Below are 20235 nucleotides of genomic sequence, written 5' to 3' on the forward strand. Positions count from 1 at the left end.
TTTTAAGCCTGTGATTCCTCCCAGCTTGGATTCATTTACCTACAATCAGTGCTCCTGGTCAACAAAATCACTCGTTACATCAATACTTTCTGAGTGATTTTGACCCTTTTCTCCCTTTTGTTGATCGATCATGTGTGCTCAGAAGTGTTTCAGAATCAGACAGCTTAGATCATGGTTTGTTAGATGGAAGTTATTTGTTGTTCGGAAAAGAAAATGTTCTAAATTGAAAAGACACAAATGGGCTTTCTGTTGGTAAAATCTCCCAAAATGAACATTTGTATCGCATCAACACTGCGATGAAAAGAAAATTATCATTACATTTCATCTTGTGCGTTTGTCCTGTCAGTTTTTATGCTAAGCTATGATAATCAACTCCTGCCTATTGCTCCATAATTAAGGCACAGAGATGAAAGTAGTATATTCTCAGAGTCTCAGAAAGAAACACTTACATGCATTTTGCTGTCAGAGATAATAACACCAAAGCAAAAAGGCTTGTTGATGATCTCTTTCCTCCTACAGTGAAAAGACTTATAGACCTAGGTTAGGTGAAATGACACATCTTATGTGCACAAACATCCCCAGCTGACAAGCAGCAACCATTAGCCACAGTACAGTACTTGTCAGTGGACCTCCTTTGGCTATGAGGAACTTGTTAGTGATAAGAGTAGACCACGACTGTGTGGGTGGTCAGTAAACGATGTGCTGGTGAGAGTTGTGTGGTAAAGGCTAACATTGGCCCAGACAACCACATCATTTACCAAGTCATCCTTGACCAAGCCTCTCTCATTCTCACATCTGAGATCTCTGTTAAGTGTTTCCAAGTCCCAGGAACCATTGCATGTTGCAGGTGTAATGATGGATATGTGGGTAATTAGTGCATTCTTTGATATGGCAGCATGAATGGTTAGGTTGCTCACACGCTGACCTGGCACTTCCTCAATGACGCATATTCCTGTCGTTTCTTACTTTGATCAGGTTCAGTTCTGCCTCAGGAGAACACAGCTTAGACTATATTTCAAAGGGAAATCCAGTACTGACATTACAGTACTGTCATGGCCTTGCTTGTGCTGTATGCATTGACACGTCATTTTATTCATTCTGGCACTAATGAAAATAACTGAGTTCTGCAGAGAAGATTTTGATAAAAATCAGTTTGTCATTACCACAAGCTGACCATGTTTAGATTTAGAAATTCCCCTTTTTAAATGACAGCAGTCCACTCAAAGAATGTAATCAGTTGCATATCATCTTATCTGTGCACAGTTCTCAGAGTTACTGTATGTTAACGTTCATGGAGATTGTTTTTCATGTGAAGCATGCTGAGTCTCTCTGTTTGAAATATGAAATATGCAGTCAATAAAACTGACTGACATGATATAATGCTGCTAGCATATGGTGTGGGGCATTACACTCACTGTTGTGGGAGTACAGTTGATCCTTTAAGTATAAGTGACCAAGATAATATCCTAGTTGTTGAGAGATTTAATCTACATATTGGGTTCTTTTAGGCCACAAATGTGTTTTCGGCCGTACTCTAACTTAATATATTGGTAATCCTCCTCCACTGGCAGTGTGTTACAATCTGTCTGAAACTTGCCCCGCTGCTTATGACACATGATTCAAGGCATTGCTTGAATTCAATGCTGCTTTAACTCCTCCGAGAACTGGCTTGATGTGCTCTCATTCAGAAGGGGATTTTAATTCTGGTGTGAAAAAGATGCAATTCATAGAATTTGTTTGAAGTCTAGAAAGGCAAGTGGCATTGTGGAAGTTGAATGTGTTCAGATGGTGAAGTTTGAGTATTACGTAAAAGCATTCAGCAAGTTCAGCAATTGCAAATGTAAGCTTCCTGTTGCAAATTTACAAAATTACAAATTTCATAAAACATCTGTCAACGTCACTTGACTGTCAGTTGCTGCATGAGAAGGAACATGCTGTACTTCACTCCATGCTGAAATTGCTGTGAGTGACTGGAATACCGCCTTTAAGTTCTCCCGTGCTTCCCAGATAGCTCCTCAAATGGCTTAGCCGCACATTGTCATGAAAATATAATGGACGCACGGTAACTTTTGCTCATCAGGCAGAATGTTGACTGCATTTTTTTAAGCACATGATGATGATACATCTTGCTTGTGCTACACTCTACATAACACCTGACAGCTGAGCATACGTCACGTGGAAAATCCGACTTTCTGCGTATAGACATTTCCAGCAGTACATGAAGGCAGCACAGCAGCCTATGAATCGGGGAGAGGGCGCGAGAGAGGGGTGGGGGTGACGTCATGGCATGGTGCCCCGTCCATGTTTAGCGGAGAAGAAGAAGAAGTTGTGCAGCTTCGGCAAACTCTAGTCACCCTTGGATAGGGTAACAACTACAGTTTAGGGGAAGCGAACTGTCTATTCAGAACTTTCAATTTGGCTTTCGCGCTTGTCATGTCAACGTAACGTTATTAATATTTCATTTAAGGTGACCTTGCCTAATTTGTCATCATTATTAAGTTGAGGCTGCCTGAAAACCCGGCGGTCGGATGTCCTAGTAACGTTCAAATTAACGGCCAATTATTGTGTCGTTCAATAACCCAACTAACGTTACTCCTGGATGGGCTGTTGTTTTTTTCCTGTTTCTTTTTTTTTTTTTTTAGTTCCCGAAATTAATAAATAGGCTCCTAACTCTTCGGAGAGTCTCACATCCTTTGCCGGGTGCTCTCGTATGAACCGTGTCGTGGCAGCGACGAGGGGTCGGGGGCTCCGGCAGCAGAGCGGGGCTTCAGGATGAGGATGACCAAAGGAGGACGCCTGTTTCTGGCGACGTGCCTCGGCTCGCTCTTCGTTATCGTGCTGTACTTTCAGAGCATCACTAAGCCAGGTAAGACCCCACTCATGCTCAACCTCTTGTCAAAATTAACTACACTGACCATGTTTGTAATCCGAGGCTATTTAAATAACGCTCTTACGTTTAAATTCGACCGCAATACTACTTTAGATATACAGTGAAGTGACCATAATGAAAGTAAAACTATAACGTTGCTCTGTATCCATAAGTCCGCATTATATTTAGCTTAGCTCCACTTGGGTGCACCCACAGTCTTGTTTGGTGTTGTATTTAATAGACACTAAAACTAGACGCAGATAACTACAGTGAAAACAGCTGATTTGAGTTTAAAAATAAGTTGCTATCAACATATAACAGTATATGAATGTTACATGGCGACATACATAACATATGTGCTGTGCATACAATACAGAAGTAATGAGTGGTGGATAAAGGAGTGTGGTGGTCTTCCATACACTTGTAATTCAGCATTGAGGCAGTTCAGTCGGGTTGTGTGGTTTTGCTAGACTTGTGCATTTTTGGTAAATAATAATTCTGGCACAATCAGCAGTACTGGCACACCTGTGTGAAACACAAGGCATGTGCAGAGACAGCATGAAATGTGAATGAAATGAAGTATGAATAAGCTCTCTGTGAAGAGTGTAATGTTTTGAAAGCGCCCCCCCACCCCACCCCAGACCCCCTGCATTCCTCAGCTTTAACCCTCCTCCTCTTACATCTCGTCTCCCCTTTGTTTCCGGGGCTGAGTCTGCTCTGGACACTGAAAGAGTGATCGGCCCTCAGGGGACTGCAGACTCCCAGGGAGAGGAATCAGAGCTCTGAGACAAAGAGGTAGAGATGATTGATTTGCAGTCATCACATAGGGCAAGGCTAAATGGCACATGGGCATTTCTGACAAGGTGGGAGAGCATTTGATGTAAAAAAAAAAAAAAAAAAAAAGAAAAAAAAAAAAAGAAGACAGATGCTTTTGCTGTATGTGAATAGTGAAGAGGAGAGGAGAAGAATGCTGCAGAGAGGAGAAACCAAGTATCCAGGAATTGGTGATATTGTTGGGCATCAGGAGCTGGATCTATCAATGTGGGTTTTTGTTGAAATGGAACAGCAGCGAGACGGACTTTGCACAGCATGCTTTGGTTGATCTTTCACAGCTTCGGTGAGGCACACATCAAGGCACATACTGAAACGTCTGCAGTTGGCATATGTGTCGTAATATATCAAAGATAGTAATTAATACATTGTGAAACATTGAAAAGCATCATTACACCCATAACTTCTCCTCAGTTGTCTCCAGCACACACCCCATGATGGAACAGTTGAAAACCTCAGCAGTAAATCACCTTTTATAGTCCACCGCTCATTGAATATATGTATAGCTTTCACTGGCAGGCACACAAACCTTGTGTAGTTAAACCAACAAGCAACACACTTCAGCACCCCCCCCGCACCAACTAGGTGTATATATCCTTGCTGTCTGACCTGTTTAGACTTGTCTGCTTTCAGCCTCATGAGTAGACATGCAGACCACATGAAAAGCATGTTGGAGCCACATTAGAGAGGACTAATTCACAGGATGTCCACAAAGCACAGGGCGTCCTTAATTACTGCGTATCTAGACAGAGACAGTTTGAAAAGTAACACCAGATTTCTTGTTTAGTTCTGTATTATCTCGGTCATTTCCATGCCTTTTCATTTCTCACTTCCACTCTGTTTGTAGCTGGAGCACAGTGAAGTTAAACATGAGTGAAAGAACCAGCCAGGAGTCCTTAACAAAAATAATCTGTTGCAGTTTGTACCCAGATGTTACAGTATATATGTTTATTACTTTAAATACTGAAGAAAAAGAAAAAAAGAATGCTTAATTGAAAAAAATGGACTCATTCTTTGTTTTTGCATTCTTAAATACATTTCCAGCATTTTTGATAAATGAGGGGTCTTTGTTCATATATGACATCCAAATCAGTTTCTGTCAAAGCCTCCTGTATAAAGTTATATCTGTGTAAGGATGGATATTGTGATGCATACAGATTAAGAACATCTTCTCCCTCATCTACAGATACTTCATTAACAGGACATGTAAAACCCCAGGGTTGACTTTCGAAAGAGAGCATTTAAGACTTGACATCAACACCTCATATTTACCAGTGATGTTGTAGACAGCCCATTGGCTGTCACACATTATGTAGGCCCATGGAAACATCTTCACCATAACGTAATGTCACACTCTAAACTGGATGACGACGACAGTGTCGAGGTGTGAAACACCGCTAGTTTTTGGAATGCGTTTTCATTGCATGCTCATATGCCAAATTTCTGTCCAGTTGTGATATCTGCACAGCTGTGATCAGATTTAGCATGTGATTTAGCATGGTCCAATTGATGCTCTTTCTTGAGGTGTTTAAAGGTTTGACAATCACCCAAACACCAGAATACAGAGGATGAGAAATGTGAGTTCCAGGAATGTGCCTGGTTGATGGAGAGGTGGGTGCTTGACTGAGAGGAAAGAGAAGAAAACAGTGCTGCTAGTAATGAGCTTAACTCTGTGGTTGGTTATATTACTGTGGTACGAGGCCACTGTCACAGTCTTATGAATTATACAATAATTATACAAGCTCTTACCTGTGAAGCCTCATTGTAAAAGTTTATTTTTTGTACAAATGTACAATTTTTTGTAGCAGCTGTTGTGCACTATGTCTCAGGACTATTTTCACCTCTTGTGTTTTATTTCTCATTTAATTGTTTTCTCAAACCCTCATTTAACACCAAATGCTGCTGAGCTCTCTCTTCCCTAAAGGAGAATAACTTGCTGTCGCTGCATAGACAGATACATGCTCCAAAAACCATATACTGTGGTATGAAGAATGTCCTGTACTTGTAAGCTGAACACAGGCATTCTCTGTGTCATTTTAAAATACCGTCATGTTTCCAGTCCACTTGTCTGACAGAACCACATCTCCCAATTAAGCCTGCTGTTGAATACCGGACAGGAAGCTGAGTGCATATTATTGTTGTGCTTCCATTGTCTGCCTTCCTGTGCCAACACCCTGGGCTTGGCACTCAGGAAAGAAATATGAGTGCTATCCAGCATGCTGTTATAAACTCATTACTTAAGTCACATTACATTTGCTGTTCCATTAAGATTCAAATACGTCTTATTTTGCGCTTTATTTGCATGACCTTTGTGGGTGAAATAGTTCCATTTTAAACACGGGAGTTTAGCAGTGAGCTACAACAGCACTTCCTCAGGTTTTGTTAAAATTAGATCTGCTGTGTTCAAGATGTGGCTCACGGTGCATGACTAAATATATGATGAAGCAGAACAACATTTTGTCTGATAGCCTCAATGACCTGCCCAAAGTTACTAACACTAATGCTGTTTACTTACAGTGTATGGTGAATCAGTCCAAGGGGTATGAACAGTGACAGAATGACTGGACAACAACCTTATTGCATGTAAAATAATGCAATATTATTATTCCATAATCTGTGTGAATATTTGATGGTTTTCTTAGTCCTCTCTGATAATAAACTGAATATCTTTGGATTTAGGACTGTTGTTCACACGAATGAGGCATTTGAAGACGTGACCTTGGACGTTGGAAAACTGAGCGGAACTGAAAGGATATTATAGTCTAAATTAAATCGGTTAAGCAAGAAAATAATTTACATATTCAAATAACCGTTGAGGGTGAAGCGCGAAAAGTTTTTTGAGAGTCAGCAGTCCACCTACACCTACTGAAGGATTTAAGCTGTATCTGTCATATTGACCAGTGTATCAGCCAGTAAAGAATCAGTCAGCTTCTTAGCAGCATCTGTCTGTGCGTCGACTTGAAATAATGATTGTAGATCTTTGCTTTGCTTTGCTCTGTGTGCTTTTGACATAGTTGTGGCTGATGGGTAAGAGGAAGTCAACCCCGTAATCACTGCCCCTCTTTTCAACGGAATATTGTGCTTTGGGAGGTTATTTGTATCAGAAGAGGGTTTATCTCCCTTTGCCCCTGTTTCCATTCAGCTTTTACAAGTTTGTATTTTTTTTTTATTTGTCAATGATAAAATGCGAATGTGGTGCAGTTCCATCAGCAGAAAATTGTTCCCATCACTGCTTAATTGTTTGATTTTCCAAGCCAAAATAAAAAAGTTTTTTTCGACATGCTCAGGACATTTCAGTGACGTGCCGTTTCCAGTCAGCCTCTCTTATTAGATGCATCATAATTTGAACAAAAATAGAGATGAACACCCAGCTTCTTTCCTCTCGGACTCTCTTTTATGTGGCTGCTTTGACTCACCAGTGCTGTGAGGCAGTATCATTGTGAGTGTGCTTTGAGTGTATTTGCTACTATGTCAAGTATCTGAGCTCAGCATGTGGTGTGCAGTGTGTGCACTTGACAAAGGTGGAGTGAACTTGTCAGCATTTACAAGATAAGTGAAATCCACTCTTGTGCTAATTTGACAAGTCTTCAACCCCACTGTTTGACACAGGAAACCATTTTCTATCATCACGATGAGCAAAACCAAACTTACTCTTTGCATGGAATTTCAGAATTTGATAAAAGCACGAGAGATAGTGGCACCGAAATTAAGTACAACATTTCATTTTTTAATCAGCCATTACACTCAGTCAGCATATGGTTATACTTGTCATTGGGTATGATATCACATGGCACTGAAACAACACTGACCTGGCATATGTAGTCCTTGAGGTTTTCTAGAATCATCATTAGTGAACATGAACATTGGGCCCGATGATTTTTGCAATGTAGAAAACACAGAAACATGGAATGTGATAGTAACCAAATCAACTGTGAAATGCTGAATGTTGTGGAAATTTCCAAAACATACATGCAATTTGTACAAATCTGGATTTTCCCTTCCATTACAAGCGTTTTTTCACGCCTAAGCCGAAAAAAAGGAAAAAAAACTGTGCTGTTATGTTTCAGTGTCATTTCTCAGAAGATCTCTGTAATAAAAGAAAAATGTTTTGTTACATCCAATTCATTGATATTCATTACATTTTGAATATTTCTTATCAAATTGTTGAAATTTTATCCATCCATCACATCATTAGGCACCTTTGATAATCATGACAAAATGTGCTTAAATTGTAAAACACATAATTCAGAAAAACAGAAAACACAGAATTTGGGAAAAAATAAAATGGAATCTGGAAACAATGAAAACTGAATTGGTAGGGTCCTCCATGAACTTATTCTCTGCTCATGGTGTAGTTTGCTCCTCATTCACCCTCTCCAACTTTTCCTCTTCGTTTGTGAGGCAGCTGTATATGGCTTCACGTAGTAGAGGGTAGGGGAACTCTGTCTTTCCCAGTGATGGAAGACAATAGTGGATGTCAGATCAAGCTGAAATGCCCACGGGCACCTGAATAACATGTGAAGGCAGCGGTTCTGCTTTACACCACGCTACTGTTTCAGGAGAATTCAGCTGAATTAAAAACAAACCGCCCTGGATAGATGACAGCTTTTTGGAGAATGTTTTTGCTCGATATCACCGATGCTCCACGTTCTGGTACACAGACACAGAATCCACTGTGCAGATTTTTCCGACAGTGATGGATTCCACCTCACAACTCTAAACAGAGGCAACATCAAGGACTGCTCTGATGTGTCTTGCCCACACACAGAGTCAGTGCACAATTCACATTGTCATTTTTAGCTAAACCTGCTGTAGGCACACGCACACAAACACACACTTTAATCTTTGCAGCTGAAGACGTATTTACCCACAAACACACTTGTTCACCGTCATGCTCACCCATTTCTAAACATACAGAGTGCAATCCTGTAATTGAACACACCCGTGCAACTTTACACGCATGCATGCGTGCACGCTGCCACTCATCATCTGACTTTGACATCAAGGCGCCTGCTGTGAAACAAACAAACGGCCCCCTGTAATACTGGCAGCTCTTTGGAGAGCGCTGAACAGAACATGCTACACGTGCTGGCTATTTGTTCTGCCTCACTCAGAAGTCTATTTGTTAATTCCCCAAACATGCTCATATAAATTGTTAAGCCTTCTGGCTTCCATCTTTATAAAACTGTTAACATTAAGAACTGTTTTAACGAGATGAAGGACTAAAGCGTAAGTGCATTTGTATGCAAAGACAAGAGCTGGAGGCTGGTGTCTTAAGTACCGCTGTTGGAGATGAGAGATGTTGTGGCAGACTGCACCTCCCATCTTAGTGGTTGCATTGTAAACCAGTATCGGGTATGTGGGTTCAGGTATGAAGGAGTTTGTTAGTTTTGGAATCAGAAAACTACAACCACCACTGCTTTACAGACAGAACAACGAGTGCAGGTGCTTACACCCTTACCAGACTCATTCCCTGGAACGAGTAGCAAACTGTCACATTACCACGTGCATTTCCCTGTTTAACAGACGCATCAACCATACTCTAGCTATTTTAATGAAAAGGGACAGATAGGTTCAAAATGAATGATTTTATATTCTGAACATGACTGACCCAAGAAACACGCCGTTAACAGTGTTTTACTTTTCTGGTTCTGAATCTACTACTAGGATCTTAAGCACACTGTGTTTATACAGTGGTGAATAATAACCCAAACTTGTTAGGGCCTCACTCACTTAGGGGAACCTCTGCCCTCATGTCAAACCTGAATAACCTCATAGTCCATCAGACTGAAGCCTTTTAATGTTCGAGAGGGTCAGCCTGAAATCGAACATTTTTGGGGTGAAACTCTCTGAAGTGAGACATAAGGTGGTTGATGTAGTAACTTAATCCAGAAATCTGTTACAAGAATGTTCATGTTGCGTTTTTGATTTGAAGCAACTGTGCAAGTGGGTATAAGGCGGGTAAGACTAAGGTTAAAAAGAACTTCCTGCTCCACTACAAAGCATATGACTGATCGTAAAGTCACCTCAGCTTGTTGGTCTAATTACCACCATCTGCAGCTCTTAGCATGTGGATGGTGTGACACCTCTGAATCAAGCTACGCTCAGAATAAACACAGAAAGTCTGGCAGACCGTGACTCCTGATAATCCCGTTGCCTTCACTTGTTTTCATTTTTGACGTCCTTTTTTTCAGCCACTTTCGTTTGGTCTGTGAAACAGACTTTTATATCTCGATCAAATTACATGGTTTTCTTCATGCTTCATGCTTTCAGCTCATGGAAACTTCCATTGCGTTGCCCTTGTAAAGACAGACCTTTATTTCAAGTGCAATTAAGTGTAATTTTACCTATTTAAGTAAACATTTACATTATTGATGCCACAGAATCCTCTGTGTAATTTATCATGATCACAGAGGGGAAGAGGTTTTTCAAAAAAAAAAGGGGGAAGGTTATTTGCCTGCAGAGGAGAACACAGCATTTTCTAAATTAAAAAAATAAAAACACTAAAAATGAAGATGTTATGATGTATTTAGGAGGGTTGGGTACCAAATTTAGGGTACCAACAGAATTATGTTGGCACTACCTCTTAGTAGTTCATGTTCAATCAATCACTGCCAATTTTCAGGATGTGAGACCACATCTGGGTGACAGTGACTTAGAGTATCAATATAAAAAGAGAGTCAGGCTATGTCTCCTATGCAGCTTGCTCAAGCTCAAGTAAAACTTTTCAAAACTTAACGCAGACAATGCGTCTAACCTGATGAGAAACCTGGTTAAACAAAGAATATATCTAAAAGCTGAAGAGTGCACTGTGTTTGATGGCCTAATAAGTCAGAAATAGGTCTAAAACTAAGACATCATTGTTGACTTTTGGTTCCATACGGGACTGAAACCCTGATCTCCTGGATAAAAAAAATTGTTGTTTGATCCATTGATAAACCACAAACTGCTCCCTACATGGACTTGGTCACCTGACAACAACAACAACAACAACAACAACAACAACATAAAAGACACTTTTTTGTTATTACAGAGGGAGTAAAGTTCCAATGTGAACCCTGGTTTCGGCCCACACACACACCATGAAAGCAGATTAGCATACTTCTTAACATACGTCGTCACTAACTTCCTGTCAACTGATAAGTCATGAGATAGTGCTGTCTGTTTATAATGATCCAGACCAGTTTACAGGCTTAATGGATCCTTGTTTGGGTGGGAATATAACATTAGTGCAGCTTCACATGTCCGACAGACTAGACAGATCCAGGTTCAGCGTAGGCCTGTTTGTGTTGGTAATAAGACAGGGACCTCTTTTGCTCCTCTTCAACTGTTAGTATTGTGTCATTTCCTGGATCTGAGAGGAAGTGGTGGTTTTCTGGTGTGTGTGATAGAACACACGACACAGAGGACGATGTGGTTTATGATGATCAGTGAGTGAGTGGCCTCTGACATTTACTCCTCCATTTAACACAGAAAAGATTAACCATTAGTGAATGTGTTGATGCATTATAAAGAATAAGAACAGCAGTAAAATTTTAAAATATAGCACTGCTAATACAAGACCACCTCCGGGCTGGCAAATGTCATGTAGTGTCAGTAGACCTTTATATATAGACTCTTAAAATGTAAGAGAATGACTTTCGCTGGATTTTAAAGTATAGTTTATGGAGTTACAGATCTACAAATCAAGTGGCAAGTCTGAAAAAAAGTCATGTTTCTTTAAAACAGAGCAAGACACAAAGGCGCCATCCTCCCTTCAACAAGCTCACACATTCATACTCATGTATACACTCACACATTGAGAGATGGTGTCCAGATAACTTGCACATGGTATCACAATCATATCTGCAAACAAGGCTAGAGCATGGAGAAAATCAAGTAGCAGTGGTGGCATTCTACCAACGTCATCAATACTTAAAGCCTGTTTAGAATGATATTAACAATTAAGAAAACATCAACTAAAAATGCTGAAGAGAAATATGTTGCTGCTGTAAAGCTGTAATCCTAGTCCTCTGAGGACGGTTTCTCTGTTGCTGCTGTGTGCCACATAAAAACTATACAGTATATACCTGTTGATCCAACAACAGCTATTTAATGTGTAAAAACTTGTGGCTACAACATTGTGCTGGAAGACAGCAAATCATTTAAACAACTGTCACCGATGCAATGAATGTGATATTTTCCACGGGCATAACGATCCATCGATCTTGAATGATGTACTGATTCAATGACCAGTGATGCGATATCATTGATAACATTGATCCATATCATCTTAAAGATATGCATTGATTTTCAAATTCCCATGGCATGTCCATCCTTAACATTCAAACTCTATAGTACAGTAACAGTACAACCTCTGCTAACATCAGCTCTGTCACCACCTGTGTGTTGCTACTGGCTAAAAGAGCACCTGTGACTACCCATGAGTGTTCCTGATGACTTCAATACAGCTTTATATCGCTGTATTGTTTTTTTTAACTCTTACTTTGTCATTCATAAAGCAAGTTAAGAGTCCCTGGTATAAGTTACAACTTCTGGTTGGGCTGTGCAGCTGCTGGGAGGAAAAGTTCATCTCAGACATCAAAATGTTATTTTTATTTATTCATGAATGGAAGAAGTGGTATATGTCCGTAAAACATAAAACCACTGGCTAGTGGTATATCTGCTGCTGGAACAGCAGTGACCACTAGTCATAGTGGCATACCACTAAGAATCGACATGTGACTCTAAAACAAGAGTGGCACACCACCACCATGCTGGTGGTCAGTGGGATCTGCCAGTGAAATGAAAGTGATAAGCCAGTTATGTCACACACTGTATTGAAATATCACTAAGGAGCAGTGGCATACTTAGATAAGAAGGGATATATTAGAAAATTAATTTGACATTTACTTTTCTCTTCCCTTAGAGACATCAGAATGGATGAAACACTTGTTTCCTCTCCATTATCTTGTCTTCCTAGATGTTTATAGAAAACAGATAATAAACCATTAATATGAGTAAAGCCTCCACAAGTGTCTTTTGACCTACTTTCCAGCTTCCTGAGGAAGCGCTGTGAGTTTGCAGAAGGCTTAGCTGCTTAAGATGTGAACTGCAGTGCTGTTGACTGAGAGCTTAGGCACCTCATCCATTATGTTGAACTCTACCTTGGAGACTGTCTGCTTTCTGTGCCCGATGGGCTTTTATCCCAAACCTCTGGGACGCTGTGTGTTGTTTCTGTCACCTCACTAAACCGTTCCTCCTTCTTTCTCTTGATATTTCATCCTAATAGGAATGCACCCGAACTTTGATTGTCTGAGTGCTTTGCAAAACATTTCATCCTACACAGTATTATAATGTACATAAAGTTGCTTATATAAATTCGATGTAACTGCATGCGTGCCTTGTATCAACGCTAAGATGTGGATTTTATTTGTATGCAGTAATGCTTTCAACATGGTCCAGCAAGATTTCGATGTCTATCAGTGTGTGTTCAGATGATGTGGCAGATTTGCCCAGAGGAAGTTGAAGATTTTGATGGTTCATGTGAGCTGAGACAGAGAGGAGGGACAGACAGAGGCCGCATCCCACAGTCTCAGTCTTACTTCCTCTTATACTACGTGTTCTACTGTTCATTTGCTTAATCACCATTACTGTAATTGTTCCCCTTTTCTGCTTTGTGGGTCTTCAAAATGGCAGGAAGCAGTTGTGATTTAGAGAATGATTCGATTCTTGAACAAGGGTTTGTAAATATGTTTTTCATGAGACTATAGTCCCAAACTAGCTGATTTCTGAAATTTGTTCATTTCAGAAGAGTTCTGAACTACAAGTTCAGTTTATTTGCTTAATGTGAACTCAGCAGAAAGAAAAGAAACAATGGGAGAGAATACGGCTCTGTGTCCAATCCACGCTTTGCAGAACTCTCATCTTTTTATTGCTATCTGATATACTTTCAATATGATAATATTGCATTTTCTGGTCATTCCATTAGCCCTCTCTCAAGTTGATTCCTCCATGCTCGTATACATAAAGCTGCTTTCCACCTCCATCACTTTCCAGCTTTGTGTAATATGTACAGGACCCCTTGACACTGTTTGGCCACATGTGCAAAACAAATCACTTTTCTCACTCAGCTCCATTAGCTGCAGACCCAAACACTGACTGCCATCAAACCTGGGTGGGAGCTGGAGAGAAGGGGGATGGGAGTGGGGGATGGAAGGAGAAGACAGATGTGTTCATGGAGGCTGGAGGAGGGAAGAGAGACGATAACAAGGTCTCCTTCCCGATATTTTAACTTCAAACCAGCAGAGCTTTCAGCAGGTCCATCATTACATGTTCTGTAGCCAAGCATTGTTCTAACCCCAAGCTAATCAGTGTTGGTTTCGTAATGTTAGGGAAATGGTAGTGGGTGGTCTCCAAATCTGTTCTGTTTCATATTGTGTCCTCCAGGTGATTTGCTGGGCATAGTTAACTAACTTCCAAAACGGTAACAGCCAAATTAAAAAGACAGAGTGAGACAAAAAAATCAGCTAGAGTAACAAGAGACTAAAAGAGGTAGAGGAGTAACTTATGGAAGACCTACAGAGAGAGTTTGGAACACACTGTTCCTATGGAATATGTAAATGAAAGGAAGAAGATTTTTTGAAAAGAGGGATCATGTCATGACAAAGGCAAAACCAGAGGAGAGTTGGAAAGTTGGCTGTTACTGACCTGACCATAGCGTTGTATGGACATCTATATAGGGTGATTCAAACCTCTGCGCAAATGCATAGACTCATAGTAAACATGTGTTTCTCATTTGTGACCTACATATAGGCTTCTGAAAAAACATAAAAGTAATGTGGTCAGACTTAAATCAGCAGTGACAAAATCAACAAAGCGCCCACAGAGAAAATCCATCAGCAACAGATGATGTAACAGATTTACTGTCGCAAATTCCCATTTTCATCCAAATCCTGTGAAAAAGTGAGAGATGCACTCGAATGATGGAAAGATAAGAGAAGTAGAACTTCTGTGTTAAATGATGATGATCTGTCTTTCTTATGGTAGAACCTGGAGTGAAGACAGGCAGCAGACCAGGGAAAAGCAGGAGAAGTCCACTGCAAACCCTCTACAATGGAGACCAGGTGAGATTTGAGCATTGTCAGTCGGTTGATCAGCTTAGACCAGAATGTTTTGGCAATTATCGGACGGATTGCCATGAAATTTGGGACACACATTCATGTCCCCCTCAGGATGAAATGTACTAACTTCAGTAATATTTAAAATGATCCCCATCAGGACAAAACTTCGATTTGTCCAATGCTTTGAATTCCTTTTAGCTTGGAGAAAATAACCAAATTACATGTTTCACTCATGTTTTGGCTGCAACTGGCAGCTGTTCATATATTTTCAGCACCAATTGGCAGACACAGTTAGCAACTAGCTGATGAGTTTTGCAGTTTAACAGCAAGTTGGTGGAGCACAAAAACAGAGAGAGTTAAATCCCTCCATGCCGGCGACAGTGGAGGTGGAGGTTGACCGGAGGGTTGCCCGTCTGTCTGTACAGATACACGTTTATATCCGAAAGGTCAAAACCTTCTGGCCATTATTCATTATTCAGACTGTGACCATATTCACATTTGATACTGTATTGGTAACACTAATCTTGTGGTCTTGTGTAGATCTTCTGTGCTACCGCGTTGAAGATGTGTGTCAAGCGTTTTAGAATTTGTAGCTTTTTTGCAGCAAAATCCATATTTGAAGCATTGCAGTCCACCACAGGCTCATTGGTTCTGCTGATATTGAGCTTCAGGTGATTGTTGTTGCACCAATTGATGAAGCTCTCGATCAGTCCTCTAGACTGTAAAAATAGTCTGTAAGTGAAGACATGAATGTAAACTGCAACTTGTCTGGTTGGTGCAGACATACAACTGCAAGGTTGTAATTGTAGTTTATTTGTAAGATATTGATGATAAATAAGAAATCCACTTGTCTCAGGATATTAATACTCATCTAAATTTGTCATGTGATTATTGAACTTCTGTTTAGCTCTTGTAAAATAGCACTGGTTGCAGAAGTTGCTCTGGACAAACAACTTGCCTACAACAATTTTATAAAGGTTTTTCTATTTCTGCTTCTCCCCCCTCATGGTTCCTCACATCGTCCTGATCACATCCCTACAAGCAGCTGGAGCTGTTGGCAGCTCAAAGGTCCCTCCAAGACCGCAGGGAGGTGTTGGAGCAGGCGTGTCTCAGCCACACAAGGAAGCGGCAGGTGCTTTCACCTGAGGATCTCAAACACCTTATTGTGGATGATAAACACAGCCTTATTTACTGCTATGTACCCAAGGTTGGTTACCATGACATTAAGTAGTGCAGCTGAAATTGTAGACCAGAGGTTTTCAGACTGTTTGTGCACTTCACTAGGAGAAGACTTGAAGAGGGAGGGGGCACTGAGGGAGAATGGTGTCAAAAACCAAGGTCCTTCTCAAATCTGAACACACAGATATGATGCAAATATTTTCAGAGTCAGTGTGACTTATACTTTCCGAGAATATCATCATCTCAGGTGTCCACTGAGGATAGACAATGCACAAATCTGCTTAGATATCAGAGAAAAAAGCTCCTCCACAACTTGCCTGACAATCATCACATTTTTCATCACATTTTCACAAGTTTCCTTCAGTAGCAAAGTAATTCAGTGATAATTGTCTGTAGACAGAAACTGCTAATAGCTAATTCAGCATAGCTTTAATGGTGCCACCTTGCTGAAATTTAAACAAATACAGGCTAAAAAGCATGTTACTGAATCTATGGCAACATGGTTTCTGTTGAAAAGGAAAGTTGTTGGGCACATGTCGTTTTTAAAATCTTATTCAGTTGATGTATTCATAGTTCAGGCTGTTGAGATGCACATTTGTTGCAGTGTATTAAAAACACTGTGTGACTGTGTATTTGGAATTGAAAGAAAATCTTCCTCCTTTTTATCACCTCCAGGTAGCCTGCACCAATTGGAAGCGTGTTCTTATGGTCCTCACCAGTGATGGCCGCTACACCGACCCCCTCGCCATCCCTGCAAATGAGGCTCATGTGGCAGGTAACCTACGCACACTTTCTGAATTCTCAGTCCCAGAGATCAACCATCGCCTTCGCAGCTACCTCAAGTTCATCTTTGTGCGGGACCCCTTTGAGCGTCTGGTGTCCGCCTACCGGAACAAGTTCACCCGTAGCTACAACACTGCTTTTCACGAGCGTTACGGAACCAAGATCATCCGCCGGCACCGACCCAACCCGGAACCTGAGGCACTGGAGAAAGGGAATGACGTTTCTTTCCACGAGTTTGTCCAGTACCTTGTGGACCCCCGTACCCAACGGGAGGAACCTTTCAATGAGCACTGGGAGCGCGTGCACTCCCTCTGCCACCCCTGCCTGATCCACTACGATGTTGTGGGGAAGTACGAGACTCTGGAACCAGATGCTCAGGCTGTGCTCAGGTTGGCTGGAGTGGAGGGATCACTTCAATTTCCAACATCTGGTAAGAGCACCAGGACCGATGGCAACATGGCAGCACGCTTCTTTAAGCATATCAGTCCTTTCTACCAGAAGAAACTGTTCAACTTGTATCGCATGGACTTCCTGCTCTTCAACTACTCCACACCGGAGTACCTCAGGACTCGATGAGGGCCAGAGGAGTGACATCAGTGCCATGGATGGACTAGTGCTGATAGTTTTCCTTTCACATCCCCTTCAGACTTTTTGGTAGTGATGGATCATTTTGCACTTTTTTGGACTCTGTACAGTTTGGAGTGGTCCATCACAAGCACTATGACTGTCCAACAAAAACTTGATTTTCTGGTTCCATTAGGTGGAACTTTCTAAATGGAACCAAATTTATTCCTGAGAAGAAAACACAGACAGTTTGTGCTGTAATCTGAGCATCTGTCATATTGGTTGGCTTGCTTCCCAGTGTGATAACGATGTGTTGATTGGAAGCTCAGCAGAACAGAATGCAGAGGCAGGTTGTTCCCAAAATGTGTTTGAAAATGCAGCCACATGAACTGTCTTTACTAACAGGTCCTTTCTGTCAGTTCACTTTCAATTCACTATTTATTTGTCATTGCCATTTGTCACCGAGAATTTACTTTGTCAAATGGAGCAAATCTTTCTTTGACTTTTAGTTTGGTTGTCTGTTCCATGTGGTTGTTGAGTTGTTGTGATACGCCTTGCCAGCGTCCCCGCAGTGCCCACTACAGTGAACGTTCTCCGTGGCTCGTTCTTCTGAGAAATAATGAGCCATAAATGCGAGTCACACTTCAGAGGAGCCGGTTCTCCTCTAGCATGGGTAAACAAGTGAATGTGCTGACTGTGAACCCTAACACAGCAGATTCGTTCAAAGCACCAACAGCACATTGGTTGGGTGGCATTTATTTATGTGTGTCAGTGCAGAAAGTATTTATTGTTATGGAAACGTGTGGCAGTAAGGATTTGTGAAGATGAGTTTTACATGAGAGAAGGGAGGGCTTCCTCTGAGGGGATTTTCTTGCTTTTTCATGGAGTTACTTTTGCACATAAACTCATGCCAAATAGAAATCTTTTGAACAATTAAGAAATCATCATATCTTACCCTTCTTTTCTCTCCACTTCCCTGATAAAGCCTTATTCCCTGGCCTTGTCTTATTTAACTTGTCACAGCACTTGTTGACCCTTACATGTATACCTGAGAGTCATTCCCAGGGAAACCTGCAGTTGCTCCTTAATTCCAGTAAAAGCTTGTTGCCATCCCTCCTCTATCACTGTCTGCATTTAGCTCCGAGCAGGTAGGCTGAACAAACAACCACATAGCTGTGGTCAGGGCTGGGTCCAGCTCAGCACTGCCCCTCATCAAAGCTCTCCTTGTGAGGGTGAATGCAGGCACCTGAGGGGTTAATCCACCTACAGTCATCTCCACTGCAGGCCCTTGTTCTGTAAATGTGATGGAATTTATGGTAAATAATATGGAGGTTAGTGTTGGAAAATATTTATTAATGGCCTGTACTGTGAAAATATCACATTTAAGTAATGTCTTCATACCATTTACAATGATGGAGGTGTGGAGAAAGTTTATGCTCAAGGCTAATGTCACACATTAGCTGCCACTAGCATGACACTCAAATCTCATATCAGACTGATGGTGGTTGAGTAAGGTATTGACAAGGAAGAAGAATGCCTGGAAGAAAAAATATTTTTTAAACTGTCCTCACAAGTCGGACTGTGTTAAGGAGTGTAATGCTAAATCAGTGAAGAGGGAACCTCTTAAATCCATTATTTAGGATTATAAAATTTCATTTAGCACAGTCCGATCTGACAGTACATTTGCAAAACCAATATCTCTTTGAAGAATAGTACAGTGAACTATTTTACTGAAATTTGCATATTTTGAGTAAAAAACATGTTGTGCAGTCAGGATATTAGTCCCAGTCTTACTCAAAAAACATGCACAGTAGTGTTAGTGCCTGTCAAGACAAGTTGGCATTGAACGAGCAATAATTTCACCTGTCTTCCAGATTTCTTGTGTACAATGTTTCATCCAGAAGGCCCACTCTGGAAACTTTGCTGTTTTAGTCATGCTTTGAAAAGTGCAATATCTGTGTGTGAGTATCTGTAACGTGTTAAAAGCTGTATCTTTCCAAGTGACTTCCTCTTCTCTTCAAACATTACTTTTGCGCTGTCATGCCTGTGCCACATGTTGTTTTTCTGTTTGGCTGTGATTGCAGCCATGGATTACAGGGTTTTGGTTTTAATGCTGTCCTGTGTAGCAGTGTCTGATTTAAGCCATAATTTGCGAGAAGATGTGACTTGCCAAAACCCAATCACACCCTTCTTGTTTTTTTCTTTCTACTGGCTCGATGAAATGCTGCACAAAATATATATTTCACCTTTTAATTACTTTGTTCCTGGAAAATACACAACACAAATAACAAGTGGCTTGTCCTTTCAAAGCTCCGAAGCCCAGACGCTGCTGTGTACGAGCACAGCTAGTCACACATCTCCACCCGTTTGTGTAGAAATGCTCCTGTAGTCAGACCTGTGACTTGCTGAGTCACTGTCACTGTAAGTGCACAGAGCACGATCTGAAAGAATCTGTCATGCGTCAGTTTACTCGTGCCACAAAACTGTGAATGTGATAACTTGATAACTGAAGTGCACTTGCTGATGTGATGATTGACTGACTGGTTACCATGAAGTTTCAACAAATACAGTCCCTTAACAGCAGTGTGTGTGTGTGTTTTTTTTTTTGTTTTTTTTTATAATATACCTGAGAGATACTCTCCTATTGACAGCTGTCCTCCATGTGTTTTTTAAAGTTGCTTTGTGACAGATTTTTAGGTGACTAGAGTGTCTTTCAGATTATTCTGATAGTGTGCACGATGTGTTTTGATCCACCTGCTTCTTATGCATTTCCAAACCAACCTGAGTAGAAACGGCTAAATTAATAAATAAAACGAGAAGCAAAAAAGTTTTTGCATGTGGCTAAGGAGGAAAAGTTGAGGTATTGCTAACAGCAAAATGCAACATTTTTTTTAACTAATTAATCCT

The 20235-nt window shown here is 40.9% G+C and overlaps 1 protein-coding gene across 2 annotated transcripts; it reads left to right on the forward strand.

Moving 5' to 3' along the window:
• The first annotated feature begins 2346 nt into the window (after positions 1-2346).
• Positions 2347-19907, forward strand: LOC143326517 (carbohydrate sulfotransferase 11-like). Of its 2 annotated transcripts, none has more exons than XM_076740094.1 (4): positions 2347-2866; positions 14729-14805; positions 15845-16009; positions 16657-19907. In XM_076740094.1, the coding sequence occupies exons 1-4, from the start codon at positions 2773-2775 to the stop codon at positions 17338-17340; spliced, it is 1020 nt and encodes a 339-aa protein (XP_076596209.1). In that variant the 5' UTR covers positions 2347-2772; the 3' UTR covers positions 17341-19907. The 2 variants fall into 2 exon arrangements, with proteins under 2 accessions (XP_076596209.1, XP_076596210.1); XM_076740095.1 differs by having other exon boundaries at positions 15848-16009.
• The last annotated feature ends 328 nt before the right edge of the window (positions 19908-20235 follow it).

The sequence above is a fragment of the Chaetodon auriga genome, chromosome 10 (assembly GCF_051107435.1).
Source record: "Chaetodon auriga isolate fChaAug3 chromosome 10, fChaAug3.hap1, whole genome shotgun sequence".
Lineage (NCBI taxonomy): Eukaryota > Metazoa > Chordata > Actinopteri > Chaetodontiformes > Chaetodontidae > Chaetodon > Chaetodon auriga.

Excerpts from the sequence above, each read along its gene's own strand:
- LOC143326517 (XM_076740094.1), top strand. The coding sequence starts at position 2,773 with ATGAGGATGACCAAAGGAGGACGCCTGTTTCTGGCGACGTGCCTCGGC. Across the intron at positions 14,806-15,844 it reads CCCTCTACAATGGAGACCAG|CAGCTGGAGCTGTTGGCAGC; the intron begins GTGAGATTTGAG and ends CATCCCTACAAG. Across the intron at positions 16,010-16,656 it reads TTTACTGCTATGTACCCAAG|GTAGCCTGCACCAATTGGAA; the intron begins GTTGGTTACCAT and ends TATCACCTCCAG.